The following is a 21,415-nucleotide window of genomic DNA, read 5'->3' as shown; positions in this document are numbered from 1 at the left end:
TTTCCACACAGAGTTGCCTACGGAATGTAACCCCCCCCTCTGTAAATCAACCCCTCAGGAGAGTATGTTCAGCATGTTCTGTATAAGGCTGGGTCCACACTACGTTTTGTCCCATACGGGAGCGCATACGGCAGGAGGGAGCTAAAAGCTCGCGCTCCCGTATGTGACCGTATGCGTTCCCGTATGCCATTCACTTCAATGAGCCGACCGGAGTGAAACGTTCGGTCCGGTCGGCTCATTTTTGCGCCGTATGCGCTTTTACAACCGGACCTAAAACCGTGGTTGACCACAGTTTTAGGTCCGGTTTAAAAGCGCATACGGCGCAAAAATGAGCCGACCGGACCGAACGTTTCACTCCGGTCGGCTCATTGAAGTGAATGGCATACGGGAACGCATACGGTCACATACGGGAGCGCGAGGTTTTAGCTCCCCCCTGCCGTATGCGCTCCCGTATGGGACAAAACGTAGTGTGGACCCAGCCTAATTTGGGTGCTCGGATCAAAAATAATAAATTCAGATTTGCTTTCTGTTGAAAGTTCTAATGTCACTTTTGTAAGCTTAGTGCCACCTAGACGAATACTTTTAATCCAAGTTCGCTCTAAAACTATGTTTAGTCAATTACTTAAAAATAGAACAAAATACAATCCACAGGAAAAGCCACATAAGATAAAGTTGATGTTGATTTACTGAGGTTAAACAAATATTATAAATAGTGAATGATGATTATTCTCGGTACCATGCTGCTGCAGAACGTGTTAGCGCTATATAAATAAATATACCCCCCCCCACACACACACACTTTGGTGACAAGGTGATTGTAGTGCTCTTCCATTTGTTACTTGTCCTCATGGTGCACTATTTCACATTCACTCTATTTTAGGCAAAAGGGTCAGAGCAGAGCAGTAAGCTAGTAGAACCAGTGCATTTTTCCTCTACACTGTGATGCTATACCTTACTTATGGTGCGTTTTTCAAAACCTGCCCTTTTTCACAAATCATCCTCCTCCTCCTCCTCATGATCCTCCTCCTCCTCCTCCTCATGATCCTCCTCCTCCTCCTCCTCATGATCCTCCTCCTCCTCCTCCTCATGATCCTCCTCCTCCTCCTCATGATCCTCCTCATGATCCTCCTCATCCTCCTCCTCCTCCTCCTCCTCCTCCTCCTCATGATCCTCCTCCTCCTCCTCATGATCCTCCTCCTCCTCCTCATGATCCTCCTCCTCCTCCTCATGATCCTCCTCCTCCTCCTCATGATCCTCCTCCTCCTCCTCATGATCCTCCTCCTCCTCCTCATGATCCTCCTCCTCCTCCTCATGATCCTCCTCCTCCTCCTCATGATCCTCCTCCTCCTCCTCCTCCTCATGATCCTCCTCCTCCTCCTCCTCCTCATGATCCTCCTCCTCCTCCTCCTCCTCCTCCTCCTCCTCATGATCCTCCTCCTCCTCCTTGTCCTCATGATCCTCCTCCTCCTCCTTGTCCTCATGATCCTCCTCCTCCTCCTCCTCATGATCCTCCTCCTCCTCCTCCTCATGATCCTCCTCCTCCTCCTCATGATCCTCCTCCTCCTCCTCCTCCTCCTCCTCCTCCTCCTCATGATCCTCCTCCTCCTCCTCCTCCTCCTCCTCATGATCCTCCTCCTCCTCCTCCTCCTCATGATCCTCCTCCTCCTCCTCCTCATGATCCTCCTCCTCCTCCTCCTCCTCCTCCTCATGATCCTCCTCCTCCTCCTCCTCATGATCCTCCTCCTCCTCCTCCTCATGATCCTCCTCCTCCTCCTCCTCCTCATGATCCTCCTCCTCCTCCTCATGATCCTCCTCCTCCTCCTCCTCCTCCTCATGATCCTCCTCCTCCTCCTCCTCCTCATCCTCCTCCTCCTCCTCCTCCTCCTCATGATCCTCCTCCTCCTCCTCCTCCTCCTCATGATCCTCCTCCTCCTCCTCCTCCTCATGATCCTCCTCCTCCTCCTCCTCCTCCTCCTCATGATCCTCCTCCTCCTCCTCCTCCTCATGATCCTCATCCTCCTCCTCCTCCTCCTCATGATCCTCCTCCTCCTCCTCATGATCCTCCTCCTCCTCCTCATGATCCTCCTCCTCCTCCTCATGATCCTCCTCCTCCTCCTCATGCTCCTCCTCCTCCTCCTCATGCTCCTCCTCCTCCTCCTCCTCATGCTCCTCCTCCTCCTCCTCATGCTCCTCCTCCTCCTCCTCCTCATGATCCTCCTCCTCCTCCTCCTCCTCATGATCCTCCTCCTCCTCATGATCCTCCTCCTCCTCCTCCTCATGATCCTCCTCCTCCTCCTCCTCATGATCCTCCTCCTCCTCCTCCTCCTCATGATCCTCCTCCTCCTCCTCCTCCTCATGATCCTCCTCCTCCTCCTCATGATCCTCCTCCTCCTCCTCATGATCCTCCTCCTCCTCCTCATGATCCTCCTCCTCCTCCTCATGATCCTCCTCCTCCTCCTCATGATCATCCTCCTCCTCATCGTCCCCCTCCAGTACAAATAATGCCACCATCTACATTCAGTACAATAATAATGTCACTACTAATGTCATTAAAACTACTAATGGCAACCGTACAATTAACCCATACCACAAACACTATCATTGCCATCATTTAACCTCAGTAGAAGTTAAAAGTTTCTACAAATCTCATAATAAAATATTTATGTTTGTACAGCAAGAAACAAGAATGCAATAAGAAGTCACCTGTACTTACCTAAATTTTCTCCACCCCAAACATCCATCATCATATCATATTTCCCCAGTTCTTCGAAGTAGGATTTGTCCATTACAAACAACCCTCCAGCAATCATTGGCGTTCTGAAAAGAGCAGAGATTTTATAAAAGACTGTGGCGCTTCTAGAACAGAAACCATAATATAAAGGATTTTTATAATACACATACTGACAAGAACAAAAATAGATTAAAAAAAAGGTGCAAAATTTTTTTTTAAAAAACTCATTTTTCACACTTCATTCCCTTTACAGAAAAACTCCACTTTTAACTGAGGCTTAGTGTAAACCAGTGTTTCCCAACCAGGGTGCCTACAGCTGTTGCAAAACTACACCTCCCAGCATGCCCGGACAGCCTTCGGCAAAAATTCTGCATGAAAATTCTTTGAATTTATAGCCAATTCACTTCAATGGAATTCCTGCAATAGAAATTCTGCAGCAGAAATTCTGCTGTGTGAATGGGACAGCAGAATCACATTGAAGTGTATAGGCTAAATTCATGCAGAATTCGGTGCAGACATTCTGCTGTGTGAAACCAGCCATAGAGAGGTTTGATTGATCCGCTGACTAGCACAAGCATGTCCCACAGTTTCCTTGTTCACCATCCAGACACAGGTGGCACCTTTATAATACCCCAGTCTCTACCTGAACTATTGCCTGGCACCTAATAGAAGGAAATTTGGCACCCATATTGGACTTCTATGGACCGGAACCGTATTGTCTTTACAAACAAATCCAAGTTCTGTTAGGAATCCGATTTTTAAATCAACTGGTGCCAGAAAGTTAAACAGATTTGTAAATTACTTCTATTTAAAAATCTTAACCCTTCCAGTACTTAGCTGTTGTATGCCCCACAGGAAGTTCTTTTCTTTCTGACCACAGTGCTCTCTGCTGACACCTCTGTGTCTCAGGAACTGTCAAGAGCAGGAAAGGTTTGCTATGGGGATTTGCTCCTGATCTTGACAGTTCCTGAGACAGCAGGTGTCAGCAGAGAGCACTGTGGTCAGAATTCTTTTTTCTTTTTCTTTTTTAAAGAAAAACTTCCTTTGGAGCATACAGCAGCTGATAAGTACTAGAAAGGTTAAGATTTTTTAACAAAAGTAATTTACAAAATCTGTAACATTCTGGCGCCAGTTGATTTATAAAAAATAAAATAAACCGGAGTACCCCTTTAAGTATGGAGGCCTCGTGGTGGTGCATCAATCCTGCCTTTGCTGAGGAGCAACTTAGCAGCCTCATTTGCTGATGTGATGATTTGGGGATCCATGACATACAACATTTAGTCACCCTAAAAGTAATACGAGGGGCACAAACAGGCCGTTGCATGGTCGTTCTATTCAAAGTTTAAGCGACTGCCAGAAATAGCCTATGCTGTACTCACTGTACACGAGTATGCAACACTGTGCATTCTTTACCTCCACTACATTTAAAATGGCTGGGAGGGGCATTCTGATCAACTGTGTGAGAGTCAGATTCAGATCACTCTAGCGGTTAACACCAGAATAATAATTTAGGGTCTATCTACACATACAGTATCCGGCACATATTTGATGCGCAGGATTTGAAGCGGTGTTCAGTCATTTAGTTTACATTGAACCCTGCAGCTTTAAATCCTGCGCATCAAATATGCGCAGGATACTATAGGTGTGAATTGATCATGAAGGTAAGAAGATTAGAAGAGAGCTACTCACTTAATTGGTGCTACTGGGTTTCCTTGCCGTGCCCGTCTTTGCTCTGGAGTCATATAGTCCCATTTGAAAACTAAGTTCCAATCAAAACCTAGAAATTTGAGAGGTAAAAAAATGCATGTCATAGACATAGAGTACCCTAGAGTGTCAAAGAATACAGTCCAATTATACATCCTGATGGGACACATCTGAAGGAAAAGGGCTTAGTGCCTGTTCAGAGCCACACAGGCTTCTCTGTTCCTAGCCAACTCTAAGGTGTATGATCAGTACAGCGGAGGGAAGGGGAGCTAAATGTGTTGTGCACTTTGCATTTCATTTTCTGACAGGACCCCCATTTACACTAGACCAGCAAGAAATATATCCACCTCCTAGAAGAAGAACAAACACCCACTTCCACCTTAGACCAATACTGAATGATAAAATATGAACTCAGTCTACCCTAGACCACCAGGCACCCACCCCTCTTCTATTACCAGTTAAAATAACTGAGGATAAATGTCAGATCGAGGGGGCCCAACTGCTGGAATCCACTGTGATCTGCAGAACGGGCACTGAGTCTTTGTTATGAATGGAGTTGCGAGTGACACGTTTACTGTTGCGCCCTTAATTTTTTTTATGAAGCTGCAAAAGCTAGCCAAGTACACCCAAATACCCTTGGCAGCTCCCATAAACATTGAATGGAGCAGCGGAGCGTATGCACAACCCCCTGCTCCATAACAAACATCTGTTCATAACAAAGACCTGGGGCCTCATGCTAAAGATTGTAAGAGGCTGGGTCCTCTGGTCACCCCAACCACAACTGAAACCTAGCCAATCTCCTGTGGGTAGGGGACGCTTTAAAGAATAAGGATACTACCCTACACCACAAAAATCCGTCATATTGACCTTTCTACAAACACTGTCCACACCAGGGAAGTGTGTGTGTGTGTATGTATGTGTGTGTGTATATATTTTTTTTTTTTTTTTTTTAGCCTAGTGCATCTTTACAGGCCAAAAGAATTATTATTATTTTTTTTTGAAAAGTCATAAAGTTTTACCTCCTTTTAAATCTGCTGATGCACCAACATATTGGAAATTGTCCATATTAATCACATCAATTATTGGAGACACAACTCGAGTTCTGTCCTAAAATGACAAAATAATGCAATGACCACAAGACCTTTAATAAAACGTTTAAACATTAATATATGTAAATAAATATTTCCAGTTCATACAGTTTTGTGAAAAAGAACCCCCCTTATATTTTATCGATTATTACTAGAGATGAGCGAATCGAAGCTGACGAACCCGAATTAGTTACGAATTTCATGAAATATTCGATCCGCAACAAATGCGAATATCGCCGCGATTCGATCGCGCGAATCGCTTCATTAAACTTCATTTTACAGTGTTCCAGGCTATTGGAGACCTAAGATGGCGGATCCACATGTGAGTACATGGGGTAGGGGATTATGGGAGGGCGGGAAACAGCGGCGGGAATGAAGGTAGGGGGGCTGACCCTGAATCACATGTGAGATGCTGCCTATCAGTGTTCACTGACCCCTGTGATGTCACAGCCCCTATATAATCGGCGGCCATCTTGCCTCTTCATTTCATCTATGCACTCAGAGAGAATGGGACTGTGTGTGTGTGAATAGCTTAATACCACAGCATTACACTGCAACTGCTAGTCACAACAGCATTAGGGAAAGACAGGAGTGCAGAGTGCTTTGCTGTTACTCTGAGAAGGATCATTGATTGCTAAACCACCTATTCACGTTATTGAGCATTGCAGCAGAGAGGGGCAGATAGCTGTCAGCTGCCTCATACAGATCTCCAAGCTGCCTGAACTTTATCAACCATCTTACCACCTCATTTTTCAGCCCAATTCAGTATTTTTTTGCTCCACAAATCTGCTGCTCAGAATTGTGTGACAGAGTGCAATTTAGGGTTTAATCCCTGTATTTTTTTTTTATTGTGGTGCTGCACTGTTGGGTCCTGCTGCTGTTCACAAATACGTAATTTTTCAGCGGACTGTAGTGCATACCGTGCATACCGCATAGGTACATCCAAGTATTGTACCATTTAGTACCTGTTAATCTGTCAAGGGGCTACATACTGTCAAAGTCCAAACACTAGTATTCACCGGCTGGTGTTTCACAAAAATACAGAGTTATTTCTGCGTATAGTTGCGCATATTACTGCCCTCATCAGTGCATACCGCATAGGTACATCCAAGTATTCTACCATCTTGTACCTGTTAATCTGTCAAGGGCCTACATACTGTGAAAGGACAGCCATAAGTAATCACCTGCTGCTGTTCTAGACAAATACTGTTCAAAGAGTAGTGTAGCGTATTGTAATACCCTCATATACGCACTAAGTATGTCAGGCAGAGAAGTGCCATGACATACACAGAGGCGTGGCAGAGGCCTAAATACTTCAGGCAGAGTTGGCAGCAGACTAGGGGCGAGTGGCAGCAGGAGTCGCAGTGAGAGGCCTGAGCTCCCGGTATCAGCCAGCGGTCGTGTCTCCACCAGCAACCCATCTGCCGTCGTCCATTGGTTAACACGCTCATCCACATCACCACAAGTGACATCTGACACCCCCAGTCAACTGTCGGTGGGTTCCTCAGACACAACCCTCAGTTGGTATGGCCTGGGAGCAGTCCCTGTCCTCCCATTGCCTTTGTCCTATGCTGTTCCCTCTCCTAAAGAAGTATCTTATGCTGTGGGTTCAGCTCCACTATTTACTGAGGACGATCTAATAGAGGACAGTCAGCAGCTACTGCCCAGGCAAGAAGGGGAGGAGACATGCGCCGCTTGCTCTGCTAGGCGGCCAAATAGTGATGCAGAGAGTGACGTGGGAGGCGGTGTTGCAAGGGTTCAGGGTCCTGAAGCAGACACTGTTGGGGAACCTGAGGAGGATATCAGTGACGTGCATACGCCTGTTTATGATGATGAAGCCGATCGCAATTGGGAGCCGGGTGCAGAAGGGGCTTCATCATCATCAGGAGAAGAGAGTTGCAGGTTGCCCTTGAGGCAGCAAGGCGGTAGCACGGTTGGCAGTCAGCGTAGTGGCAGGAGTGGAAATTCAGGAGCCAAACGTGCTCGGGGGAGACCACGGGTTCCTGGAGACGGCGCCAGTAGCAGTCAATTAGTGCGGACTGCAGGTGGGAAAATCAGCTACTCGGCGGTGTGTAAGTTTTTCATCAGGCATCCGGAGGAGGTTCACGTAGCCACATGCAAGATCTGTCGGCAGAAGCTGAAGAGTGGCCAGGGTTCCAATGTCGGCACCACGGCCCTGCGTCAACACATGCTTCACCACCATAAAGCGGCCTGGGAGAACCGTGGCTCCGATGTAGTGCTCCAGCCTGCTGCATCACCCAGTGGCCATCCGCTCCCTCCTTCATCCAGCCAAGGCTTCACCACCTCAGCCGAAGGGAGCATTGTGTCAAACCCTCCTTCTGTCGCTCCTGCTTCTCCCGCTTTTAGTCAGCCATTCCGCCAACAATCCATCGGCGAAGCAGTGTCCAAGAGACAACAGTATGAGACAACTCATCCGACGGCACAGAAGTTGAATGTGCTCCTGTCCAAGATATTGGTGTTGCAGTCCCTCCCTTTTCAAGTGGTGGACTCTGCACCTTTCAGAGAATTGATGGCTTGTGCTGAGCCGAGGTGGAGAGTCCCAAGCCGTCGTTTCTTTGCGAAGAGGGCAGGACCAGTCCTGCATAAGTTTGTACAAGAGAAGGTGGGCCAGTCCTTGAGCCTGTCTGTGTGTTCAAAAGTGCACGGCAGCACCGAAGTGTTGAGCTGTAACTACGGGCAGGGACAATACTGCCCAGCCACAACAGCAACTTGGACAGGTCACACCGCTCCCTCCTCCACGCTCTCGCTCTCAGGCAGTTGGTCCTGTGACAGTGTGCTACTCCGCCTCCACATCCTCCACTGTGTCTCAAGCCTCCACTGCCCGGACAAGTCTCAGTGGCCCTTCAGCATACCAGGTGTGCAGGGCACGGCGGTGTCACGCTGTTCTTCACATGGTTTGCCTTGGCGAAAAGTCTTGGAAACAATGGCCGGTCAGGGCAATCGAGACGTTGCGCCTACATCTCACGGCCACATGAGCCCTGTGGGGGCTTGTTATGTTTGGTCCTTCGTACCCACACGCTGGGGTCCGGGACACTCAAAGTTTGTTTTAAATTTCAAATCAAAAATTGATGTCGCTGCTGGGCCTGGGTCTGGGAATTTCAAATTTTCTCATAGGTAGCACCCGCTATCCAATTTTTTTTTTCAACATTTCAAAAATTGTGTTTTTTTTTTTTGGGAGGGGGGGATTGTGAAGCCCTGCTGTGTACTCGGCATCAGTAAACCATATATTGCTTGAATGACACAGCCTGGAGTTGGCTGATGCACACTGCTGGGCCTGGGAATTGAAAATGTTATCAACTGCTATCCAAAATCTCCTTCATAAATTTCTAAAATTGTTGTGTTTTTTGGCAGGATTGTGAAGCTCTGGTGTGTACTCGTGCATCAGCCAACTCCAGGCTGTGTCATTCAGGCAATATATGGTTTACTGATGCCTCTGCTGGGCCTGGGCAATTCAAATTTTATCATAGGTAGCACCCGCTATCCAAAATCTTCGGTTTAAATTTCTTAAATCATCTTTTAATCTTAGGGATTGTGAAGGCCTAGTGCCTACTCATGCTTCCGGCAACTCCGGGCTGTGCCATTCATCCACTATATGGTCTCCTCATGCTGCCAACACCTCCACGCTGTGTCATTCAGTCACTATATGGTCTCCTGACACTGATGCCACCACCAGGCTCTGTCATTGTGCTGCTGTGCGGCAATGATTCTAAAAGCGATGCCGGTAATCTGCATGTTATTCTGAATAACAGTATTATTTCACTACCCCAGTATGCTCCATATGCGTTTTAGAACACAGCAAAGTGTTCTATACCCCTAAAGAGGCTGTATGTAGGCTAGAAATAGCCTTTTTTTAATATAGATTTGCCGCAAAAAAATTCGGATCGAAACAAACTTTCGGAAAATTCGGCAAATCGGCAAAATCGAATTTTTGAAAAGTTCGCTCATCTCTAATTATTACAGCTAATATGCAAGATGGTATCAGGTATCTAACACTTGACTGGACGGTGCAGGAATGTGTAAGGACAAGCTCCGTTGAAGAGCATAAAAAACATACCGACTGCCACTTTACATAATTAAAGTTGCTAGAGCAAATTGCAACAAACATATTAAGAGGTGCAGACCATTTTAAAAATTTGTGTCTGTGCGTCACAGACTAAAATGTAGGCCATCTATGAGCTAGTGTAGACTTCAGCTACGATATTATGCCATTTCTGTAATATTAGATTACATGCATAGGAGTCATCGGATGCCCTTCTGCTAAGCCGCACTCACATTAGATTCGGGAGTAAAAGAGATGCAAACCTTTTGCGCAAAAATAACCAACCCTTTTCCAGCTGTCAATTAGGCAGGACTGACCAACCATCTAGTGTCTAAGCAGTCAGGACTTCTGGCGTTTAGGAACGCCTCTTTGACACTATAGACACACACACACACGACACAGCATGTGTCCCACTATTTCTTCCTGCCTTCAGATAGAACACTCTAAAGTAGGAGCTTTAATTGAAGCTTAAAAGGAAGTTGCCCCTGCTATAAGGTTTATTTCAACCGTAATCCTACTGAAATATGGTCACCTATTCTCTTCTAATACCAAGTGTTAAATATATCACCATTCTGATTAGGACATTCATTTGTTTAGCGGTCATCAAAGTCAATCTATAAAATAAGATAGAGCTACTAAAGCTATTAATACAATCACGTTACAGGATCATCTGCTAAATCTTGTAGTAATCTCTCATGATGAACAGCTTGCTGCCTTATTCATTTACCCTTAAGAAGAAGCTTTAAAAACAAGCCCATTTGAAATTTTCACTGCAACAAAAATATTTCTGCAAAAAAAGTTTATATCTTAAAAGTCCAAACAGCTGTACACTTTCAGCAAGAAAAACTAAATATATGTTTTTATTGTAAACCATATTTTTTAAGAATTTTTGGTGATTTGGTTTCAAAAATAATACTAAAATCGTGCATGTCCCAGCAGTACTCTCAGAACAGTGAAGGTGACTCCAGTGTATACATGACAGAGGTACAAAGGGAGCTATTAAAACCTGTTGTGCAGTTGCCCATAGCAACCAATCAGATCGCTTCATTCACTTTTTAGAGGACCATTTAAAAATGAAAAAAGCAATTTGATTGGTTGCTATGGGCAACGATAAATCTCCCCCAATAGCCATTACTTACCGATCAGCAGCCCCCACTAGAATTACTGAAAAGTTCACACAGCACGCCCAGGTAAAGAGGCTTCTGTGCCCTGCAGTGGAAGCTTCTTTGCCAGTCAATAACACCGGCAGAGAGCCGTGACTAGTTGCAATTTGGTCTCTTCTCCGATGACTACTTAGTATACCTCTCACGCCAGATTATAAGGATCTTTTTCAAGCATTATCATCGCTAAACTTCCTGCAACGAACATGAGGTGTTCGATCATGCCCTGCGCTGCCCTTGCTTTTATACCCTCCAATGTGCTTACAAGTTGCCTTTAAAAAGGAATGTGTCACCATTTAATTTTTTTAATAAATAAAAGTATTCTATCAAGATACAGCATTTCATTTATGTATTTAGTTTTAGGACAATGTAGTTTTAATGTTATTTATTAATAAAGTGTGTACTGGGGGCTGCCATTACTGTAGCCTCTTTGTTGTGTGTCAATTCACAACACCTACACAGTTGCTTTATGGCAGGCACAGGACAAAGTTAAGACAGAGTGTCTCATAGAAAAGCATGGGCTGCTTACTGCACATGGGCATAGCACAGGCTAGGTGAAATGAAAGGGGGAGCCAGCACCGTTTTCTGGAAGTCCCTGAGGAGCAGTGACCTATCAAGAGACATCTAGTCTGTCCTTTACAACTCTTTAGGTACCAACAAAATATAACCAAACCCCCCACCCCCATCTCTCCTTTTGCACATAGAGGAGGAAGTTAGAAGGGCAAGGTCTAATTAGCAGCAGCCAGACAAGTTGCTTGCTTTCACCAGATTTCTCATGTTAGCTCCATCTGCTGGTCAACAGTGGGAGATATGACAAGTTATTTCAATTTTCATATTTTGTGACAAGTATTTCATTTTTTTTGTTTTATATTTCCAAAAATATTTAACAAATGTGAAAAAATTAATTTAACCCCTTAAGGACCCAGCCCATTTTCACCTTAAGGACCCGGGCATTAGCAGGGATAGGAGGGGTGGCACCCCTGCCACCTGACTCCTATCCCTTCAGGGGGATCGGGGGGGTGTCTTGGACATCCCCGATCCCCCTTATTTTCCGGGTCACCGGAGACCCATATGACCCGGAATCACCGCAGATCGCCGGTCTGAATTGATCTCAGGAACCCCCAGGGGTTTGCACGGGGTGCCTGCTGAACAATTTCAGCAGGCATCCCGGTCTGGTCCCCGCCCGGCGAGCGGTGGGGACCGGAATTCTGATGGGCTTAAGTACCAGGGCGGGTCCTTAAGTCGTTAACCAAAAAAAAAATAAAAAAAAAATCACATTTGGTGACACATTCCCTTTAAAAATTATGCCAAATTTTTTTTGTCCCCACAGCTTTCATTTTTTGCATGAGTTTTTGTATTTATTAGCACAATTTTGTGACTAAAGCATTTAAGGGGTTACATTTAAGTGATCATTTTGTTTTTGTTTCTGTGTGTGTATTCACGCAGACCATTATATAGTTCATAGCCCTCAGAGTGCTAGAAGGTGACTAAAATGGTTGCCTCGGGTCATGTTTCTTTCTTTGCCTAGGTTCATGTCACTGGAAGAGAGTATCATCACAACTGTTGGCTCACAGGCTCCTAGCCCTGACTTTTGCGCCACAATATTTTTATTCTACAGCCATACTATGATAATTTATAGATCACTTACATGGACAGGTTTGAAGTATTCTCTGCGCCGCCAGAAAAAAAAATTAAGTTGATCTATCTTTCAAATCATTTCCAGACTTATTGCAGAAAGGCTTTGTTGCTAAGGGGGCTGCTAAAGGAGGTGAAAAACAGTAGAATGGCGCAACTTATCATATAGAAGGTCAGCTCCTGGCTACTGAGCAGAGGCATGCCGTCAGTGCCTGAGAAGCAGGAAAAAAGCGGAAGCATCGAGTACAAGGAAATATATGTATACTGCTTTTACATAATATGATGGGGAAGAGGACAGCACTGAGTGATCTCTACATGTACGTCTACTTTAGGATTGTAAAGCTGATGGAAATCATCAAGAACTACAAAACCAGAGTGTCCAAATAAAATGGCATTTCAGTGCACCTTTGACAATACAATTTTAATTTTCAGTTATGATCATGTTCTCAGGGGTGAAATTTATTATTTGGAGGCAGAATTCCAACCCCTCTGAGAAGTGTCACAACTTTTTTTCTGTGCTGATTTTTTGGCACTGGGTGCTTTTTTGTTCTTGTTTTGTTTCTATATTTGAATCACATTCCACATTGAAGTAAATGGGAGATGGAAACCATACATTTTTCCTAGAGAGGATTACTTTGGGGAGACAAAACACCTTCAAGCTTACTGTCATTTATATAATCTTTTGACATGTCGTTTAGAAATGTATAAAGTTTAGATCGCAACAGGTCTCAGCCTGATCCGACTGATGGGCTTTATAGACTATAATGAAGCACACCAGTTGGATCTTATGGCCTTTCAGAGGGTGAGGCACGCTGCCATACGTGTCACCTGGGTATAACTCACAATCACAGAGGGTCTCAGGACTGAGAGTTGATATTATCTGAACTTTTGACACACCTGCACAATATGTCAAAAATGTATATAAATGACAGTAAGGCTACATTCACATCACAATTTTGCCACATTGTTTTGCATCTGTTTTTTTTTTTTGCATAACATTCTTAAAAACTGACAAAACTGTATGCCAACGTGCTGTAAATTTAAACTGCATACAGTTTTAAACCGTATGAGTTTTAAATTAAGATGTCTGGTTGCATCAGTTTTTGCACAAGAAAAAAAAAAACTAAACTTACTTTTTTGGATTACCGTATATACTCGAGTATAAGCCGACCCGAGTATAAGCCGAGACCCCTAATTTCAACCCAAAATCCCAGGAAAAGTTATTGACTCGAGTATAAGCCTAGGGTGGGAAATACATCATCCCCCCCTGTCATCATCCCCATCCCCCTTCATCATCCCATTGTCATCATCACCACCCCCCTTCATCATCATCCCACACACCCCCCTTCATCATCCACTTGTCATCATCCCCACCCCCTTCATCATCCCCTTGTCATCATCCCCACCCCCTTCATCATCCCCTTGTAATCATCCCACACCCCCCCCCTTCATCATCCCCTTGTCATCATCCCACACATCCCCCTTCATCATCCTCTTATCATCCCACACCCCCCCTTCATCATCCCACACACCCCCCTTCATCATCCCCTTGTCATCATCCCACACCCCCCCTTCATCATCCTCTTGTCATCATCCCACACCCCCCCTTCATCATCCTCTTGTCATCATCCGCCCACAGTGGTCTTCAACCTGCGGACCTCCAGAGGTTTCAAAACTACAACTCCCAGCAAGCCAGGGCAGCCATCAGCTGTCCGGGCTTGCTGGGAGTTGTAGTTTTGAAACCTCCGGAGGTCCGCAGGTTGAAGACCACTACGGCCTTCGACATCATCCAGCCCCCTCTCACCCCCTTTAGTTCTGTACAGTACTCACCTCCGCTCGGCGCTGGTCCGGTGCTGCAGGACTGTCCGGAGAGGAGGTGGTCCGGTGGGATAGTGGTTCCGGGCTGCCATCTTCACTGGGGGCGCCTCTTCTCCGCTCTTCGGGCCCAGAATAGAGGCGTTGCCTGGACGATGACGCAGAAGTACGTTGGCAATGAACGTACCTCTGCGTCGTTGTCAAGGCAACGTGACTATTCTGGGGCCGGGCCCGAAGCGCTTAGAAGAGGCCTCCCCGGTGAAGATAGCAGCCCGGAACCACTATCCCACCGGACGACCTCCTCACCGGACAGTCCTGCAGCACCGGACCAGCGCCGAGCGGAGGTGAGTACTGTACAGAACTAAAGGGGGTGAGAGGGGGCTGGATGATGTCGAAGGCCGCAGTGGTCTTCAACCTGCGGACCTCCGGAGGTTTCAAAACTACAACTCCCAGCAAGCCCGGACAGCCGATGGCTGCCCGGGCTTGCTGGGAGTTGTAGTTTTGAAACCTCTGGAGGTCCGCAGGTGGAAGACCACTGCGGGTGGAGAGTTCACTCGAGTATAAGCCGAGGGGGGTGTTTTCAGCACGATAAATCGTGCTGAAAAACTAGGCTTATACTCGAGTATATACGGTAACACTTTTTTGCAATTAAATTCAAATTGTTTTATAGAAATTCCAAGGAAAGTAGGTGTGGTTTGCCATGTGCAAAAAAAAATAAAAATAAAAAAAAATCCCAAAAACCATATGCCACCGTAGACCAATCCGTTTTTCATTGACTTCAATGTAAAAAAAAAAAACTAACAAAAAAAAAACTCTACAGTTTTTAGTAGACTGCAGTTTTGTGTACAGTAAATAAAAAATAAAAACTCACAAAACCGTTCACAACCAGATACTTCTTGTTGCATAAATTTTTTTGCATGGGAGGTGTATGTATATATTATATTATATATATATATATATATATATATATATATATATATACATACATATATATATATATATATATACATACATACATATATATACATACATATATATATATATATATATACACATACACATACACACACACACAGTTTTCAATACGGTTGTATATGGTTTTTATATACAAAACGGCTTACAGGTACCGTGTAGCAAAATCATCATGTGAATTTACTGTAAGTTCGCTCATCTCTAATCTTAACACTCCACGTAGCTTAGTGTTCATGACTCCTATAATTATGATATATAATTAGAAGATGACATGTCAAAAATAGACTATAAAGGCTTCTGCTTTGAATTTGAGAAGAACACAGAACTAATCTTACATTAGCACATACAAAAACAACTACCAAGTAGAGGGCTCAAGTGGGTGCCAGAGGAAATGCAGTCATGGCTGAACTACATCTTTTTGTCCTGTTGTGCAGTGTGTCTAGAGAAGAGTAGTAAAAGTAGTAAGTACTTATCAAAGAAATGGCAGATTTTTATACAATGGATTTAAAGAAACTAAAAAAGGGGACTTCAACACCTGATCTACATTAACAGCCAACGCTATGCTTGGATGAAAAGGTTTTATCCACAATACTATACTGCTGTTACCATTCAACTACAGTAAATATGTGATCTAAAAAAGGTTTTTTCAGGCAAATTTTATATTTTACCATTTGCCTCACTGTACATTAAAATAAAAGACAACATACTTCCATTTCCCACTATTCTGGTCCCCATTGCAGTCCTGTTCTTCCGGCTTTCACCTTAGCCAATCACTGGGCTGATCAAGCAGTTCCAGCAGGAGTAGAATGTAACTGGAAGCAGGAGGAACAGGACTACAAATAGCAGATTTATCCCTACATACATCTTGTACATGAGCTGCATGCAGGCACCAACTATACAGCAGCACGAGCACACTTAAAATGGACACTGTCAGATCCAAAAACTTTGTTACTGATAAAAATTATATGGTGGTTTAATTATTGTTATTTTTTTTTTTATATTTAATAAATAAAACGGCTCCTGAAAATCCCACCACTAGGAGTCCCCATACCAACTGGAATACTAACCAGTCCTGCAGCAGCATCTGGTGTGTCCATGAGTCATAGACAAGAGATGACTTATGGACAAGGCTGCATCAGCAGATGCACCAATCACCTCCTTCCACAAGGAAGCGACATACCCCTTTTCCTGAGAGGATTTCTAACACTGAGCTAATGAAAAGAGGTATTTTTATAATAAACATAGTTGATAGAGGCATAAAAATTGGTTGTACATAGTCAGGATTAGGTATTAAGTAACTTTTTTTTTTTTGTGGAATCTGACAGGTACCTTTTAATAAAGGCCTAATCTGTTGTTTCAGTGTTACATATGGATGTCTTTAGAACCATTTCCTAACATGCAGATTTGCATGTTAAATGGCTTTATACCATAGTTTAATTTCTACACTAGGTATTCTTTATAATGCAAATATTTCAATAAATATAAAATCTTTTACAATTACTTTGTAGTGTCTTGAATTATCTTCTTTAATATCTGATAGACCATAAATGTGGCTCCAGCATGGGGCCTGAAGCAAAAGGCTCCATTCATTGAATAATGGTTGCTCCAGGTAGCTGCACCGCAGCTCCTATTCACGTCAATGGGAGCCAAGCTGCAGTAAACCAGCATGACCACTACTAAGTGAATTGACCCTTCTTTCAATCTCATTCATTAAGTGTATACTGAAGTTGAGGCTCAGCCAAACAACTGATTGGTGTGGGTGTTGGATGTTAGCACCCAGTTGATCATACATTGATGGTCTATTCTTCAGTGTAAAAGTACCAGAAAAGCACTTCAAAGTTCTGTTAATTCCTTCGTTTGTCTCTTAATTAAAGCCTGTACATTGCCTGTTCCTGTACATCATCCATAGACTTCCTCTATTCAGCATGCTCTGATATCTTCTACTATTCAGCAATTAATAATTTACTTTAATAGGCAAAGAGGGAAAAGGTCTGTTAAGCAAAATGTATAAATTGCTAAGGGTCCAATCACTGGTCTTCAAATGCCCCTTGTGAACAGAGCAGTAATGGATGATCTGAATGACTCGATTCACTGCATTCTGCTATTACCATCACAGCCATTTATTTCTGTCCTGTTTAACCCAAACTTTTTAGTACTTTTAAAGCAGAGCAGGATATCAAAATATTAATTTGTAATAAGAGTAAGCCAAAATCAGTTTATTATAAGAAAAAAATATTATATATTGTAGACTCTTTCCTAGGACTGTATCTACCTTTTCCAGACCACCGGAGCACCTGAAAGCTGAACTAATTTATGCAGGATAAGTCATCAACTGCCGAGCCGAGAAGTTCGTGACGAATTGAATTTACTGTAAGTTCGCTCATCTCTAAATATAATAATACAATAATACTACTAATAACATAATAATACAATATAATATAATAATATATTGTATATTATATAAGTCAAAACAATCAGACTTCAAAATAAATCTGCCAAAAATGAAATAACTTAAGACATTCTAAATGTTAAAAGTTGGCGCTCAGAAACTGCCCCTTGTTTGCATGTGTTCTTATGCTCTGTGAGCCTATTTTATTGTCATTTCAACACCACGTGTCAAATATCAGCAAAGCAGGACAGTTGCTTTCCTTCTTTAAACAGCATACCATATGTATGGTAAGTATTCAACTACAGAAAAGGCACTGGAACCTGTGAAAAAAAAATTTCCCCGAAAAAGGGACAAAAAAAATAATCCCCTCTCGGGTTGGCCCAAAGCAGATATCTCCGAAGCACTAAGAAAAACCTTCCTGTGCTACTGGACTTGTTCTGGCTGTCATCCCTGCAATGCAAATGCAGATTACACTCCCATAGGGTAAACAGGTGGCACCATTCATCCCTAAAGGTTGGCTTAATGATGCCACTGCGTGACAAAACTAAATGGGATTGCATGCAAATCAATAGAAGTTTAATAATAAAGTACTCAGCTATGCCCAATTGATTGTCCGATACTTTGTGGTCAGTGAAATACCCCTGTACTGCTATACAGCAATGATCTACAACCTAGGACTCGGTAGCTCGTGCAGAACTACAACTCCCACCAGGCAAAAAACAAAAAAACAAAACAACCAGCATTGCATAAAAGGGCAGTGACACAAATTTATTTGTGTTAAGAGTTGTAGCTCTGAGTCTAATATTATACAATTATACAAAAAGTTGGATGGGGGAAAGAAAAAAAGTCATCTTGGTTTGGGCCAAGAAAATCCAGAGTTTTTAGTTACGGTCCACAACTTTTCATTTCGGGGCACCACTAGTGATCTGATGAATACCACTAGAGATGAGCAAAGTTACAGTGATTCGATTCATCACAAACTTCTCGGCTCGGCAGTTGACTTATCCTGCATAAATGAGTTCAGCTTTCAGGTGCTCCGGTGGGCTGGAAAAGGTGGATACAGTCCTAGGAAAGAGTCTAGAAGTCTGAATGACTAGAAGTTCGCTCATCTCTAAGGGCTGTCCTTAGAGAGATATAATTGAACTAAATAACTGCCCTAAGAAAATGGACGCAAACATTAATCTAATGAGTCTCTATCTACTCTTAATAGCAGGAAGAAAAAGAGACTGGATGTGTCAAAAGTTCAGTGCAATCATTTTTTACCACCTGGCTACAATTCTAGTAGACATTGGACTCTGCTGTAGATCTTGACAACGGTTATGTACCCACTAAAAGTTTTAGGGATCACAACCTTTTACTCAAGTTTTGTACTTCACAAAGCATGAGCTACACTAAAGGTCGCCAGATAAATGTAGTTATATGCCAAATATATTGCTTTTCAGATTTTTACAATGCTAACAAAAACAACTGATTTTGAAGGTCATGTATTTTACATCATACAACCCAAAAGGTATGAGCCTGAGGCTGGAGGCAGAGAAGACTGTGACCCAAGTCAGTAAGGACAAGTGCACTCTCATTCCACCTGGTAATCTAACATAAAAAGACTCCAAAGGCATATATTATCTGCAACAGTCAATTTAAAAAGCTGGTTACCTCAGCAACTCTCTCAAGTAGGGGCTCCAGCCAGTGTTCGTTACATTCACAGTGACTATCAAGGAAAGTGAGAACTTTAGATTGGGCTGCATCTGCTCCCTTAACACGAGAACGCATAAGACCTGTTATTAACAGACAACTGAAATAAGCATATGGATGACACATGAAAGTATAAAATGATTATGTTAATATACAAATGTATAAACACTGCTCAGAAGAATAAAGGGAACACTTAACCAACACAATGTAACTCCAAGTCAATCACACTTCTGTGCAATCACACTGTCCACTCAGGAAGCGACACTGATTGACAATCAATTTCACATGCTGTTGTGCAAATGGAACAGACAACAGGTGGGAATTATAGGCAATTAGCAAGACACCCCCAATAAAGGAGTGGTTCTGCAGGAGGTTAACACAGACCACTTTTCAGTCCCTATGCTTCCTGGCTGATGTTTTGGTCACTTTTGGATACTGGCGGTGCTTTCACTCTAGTGATAGCATGAGACGGAGTCTACAACCCACACAAGTGGCTCAGGTAGTGCAGCTCATCCAGGATGCCACATCAATGCTAGCTGTGGCAAGAAGGTTTGCTGTGTCTGTCAGCCTAGTGTCCAGAGCATGGAGGCACTACCAGGAGACAGGCCAGTACATCAGGAGATGTGGAGGAGGCCGTAGGAGGGCAACAACCCAGCAGCAAGACCGCTAACTCCGCCTTTGTGCAAGGAGGAGCACTGCCAGAGCCCTGCAAAATGACCTCCAGTAGGCCACAAATGTGCAGGTGTCCACTCAAACGGTCAGAAACAGACTCCATGATCGTGGTATGAGGGCCCGATGTCCACAGGTGGGGGTTGTGCTTACAGCCCAACTCCGTGCAGAACGTTTGGCATTTGCCAGAGAACACCAAGATTGGCAAATTCACATCTGTGCTCTTCCAGATGAAAGCAGGTTCACACTGAGCACATGTGACAGACGCGACAGTCTTGAGACGCCGTGGAAAACGTTATGCTGCCTGCAACATCCTCCAGCATGACTAGTTTGGCGGTGGGTTCTTTGGGGGGGGGGGGGGGTCGCACAGCCCTCCATGTGCTTGCCAGAGGTAGCCTGACTGCCATTAGGTACAGAGATGAGATCTTCAGATCCCTTGTGAGATCATATGTAGGTGTGGTTGGCCCTGGGTTTGTCCTAATGCAAGACAATGCTAGACCGCATGTGGCTGGAGTGTGTCAGCAGTTCCTGCAAGAGGAAGGCATTGATGCTATGGACTGGTCCGCCTGTTCCCCAGACCTGAATCCGACTGAGCACATCTGGGACATCATGTCTCGCTCCATCCACCAACAGACTGTCGAGGAGTTGGCGGATGCTTTAGTCCATGTCTGGGAGGACATCCCTCAGGAGACCATCCACCACCTCATCAGGAGCATGCCAAGGCATTGCAGAGAGGTCATACGGGCACGTGGAGGCCACACACACTACTGAGCCTCATTTTGACTTGTTTTAAGGACATTACATCAAAGTTGGATCAGCCTGTATTGTGGTTTTCCACTTTAATTTTGAGTGTGACTACATATCCAGACCTCCATGGGTTGGTAAATTTGATTTCCATTGATAATTTTTGTGTGATTTTGTTGTCAGCCCATTCAACTATGTAAAGACGAAAGTATCTCATACGATTAGTTCATTCATTCAGATCTAGGATGTGTTATCTTAGTGTTCCCTTTATTTTTTTTAAGCAGTGTATCTTATCTGACCAGCAACAAACAAAAGGGCATAATTAATAACTGTCAGTTTTTTGAAGCAATCGCAATAAAAAGAATCACGTTTTGGCTAAACACCACATTTATCAAGCCACACTTAAAAAGTGTTGCAAAAAATATCATCATATCTTTGCAGTAATTTTACACCCAGGCCCCTAACCAGTGCAAAAAGGAGTCTATAGGTTTAAACAAGCTCACAGATTGGGATTCTTTACTGTAAGAGCAGTGAGACTATGAAAGTCTCTACCACATGATGTAGCGATGGTTGATCCATTGAACAAGATCAAGAAAGGCCTTGGTGCTTTTCTTTAAAATATAATACTAGAATTCTTGAAGTCAGATGTTGATACATGGATTTATTCTGAATGCCATATATGGAGGTGGAAAGAAATTTTCCCTGTAAGGCCGTGTTCACACGGTGGAGTGCCTGCACGGAAAATCTCCATGCTTA

At 43.8% G+C, this 21,415-nt stretch overlaps 1 protein-coding gene across 1 annotated transcript in view; it reads right to left on the bottom strand.

Annotated features, from left to right (window-relative positions):
• The window catches only part of GALNT2 (polypeptide N-acetylgalactosaminyltransferase 2), an 84,498-nt gene that overhangs the window by 26,413 nt on the left and 36,670 nt on the right, over positions 1 to 21,415 (bottom strand). The window contains exons 7-10 of the mRNA XM_056567007.1: positions 19,208 to 19,329; positions 5,455 to 5,542; positions 4,421 to 4,508; positions 2,714 to 2,817 (exon numbers count right to left, since the gene is read on the bottom strand). Coding sequence (XP_056422982.1) covers positions 2,714 to 2,817; positions 4,421 to 4,508; positions 5,455 to 5,542; positions 19,208 to 19,329 — 402 coding nt within the window. The remainder of the gene's footprint in view (positions 1 to 2,713; positions 2,818 to 4,420; positions 4,509 to 5,454; positions 5,543 to 19,207; positions 19,330 to 21,415) is intronic.

The sequence above is a fragment of the Hyla sarda genome, chromosome 3 (assembly GCF_029499605.1).
Source record: "Hyla sarda isolate aHylSar1 chromosome 3, aHylSar1.hap1, whole genome shotgun sequence".
In the NCBI taxonomy this organism is placed as follows: Eukaryota; Metazoa; Chordata; class Amphibia; order Anura; family Hylidae; genus Hyla; species Hyla sarda.
The sequence above is the reverse complement of the archived record's forward strand: the minus strand, read 5'-3'. Positions and strand labels throughout refer to the sequence as shown.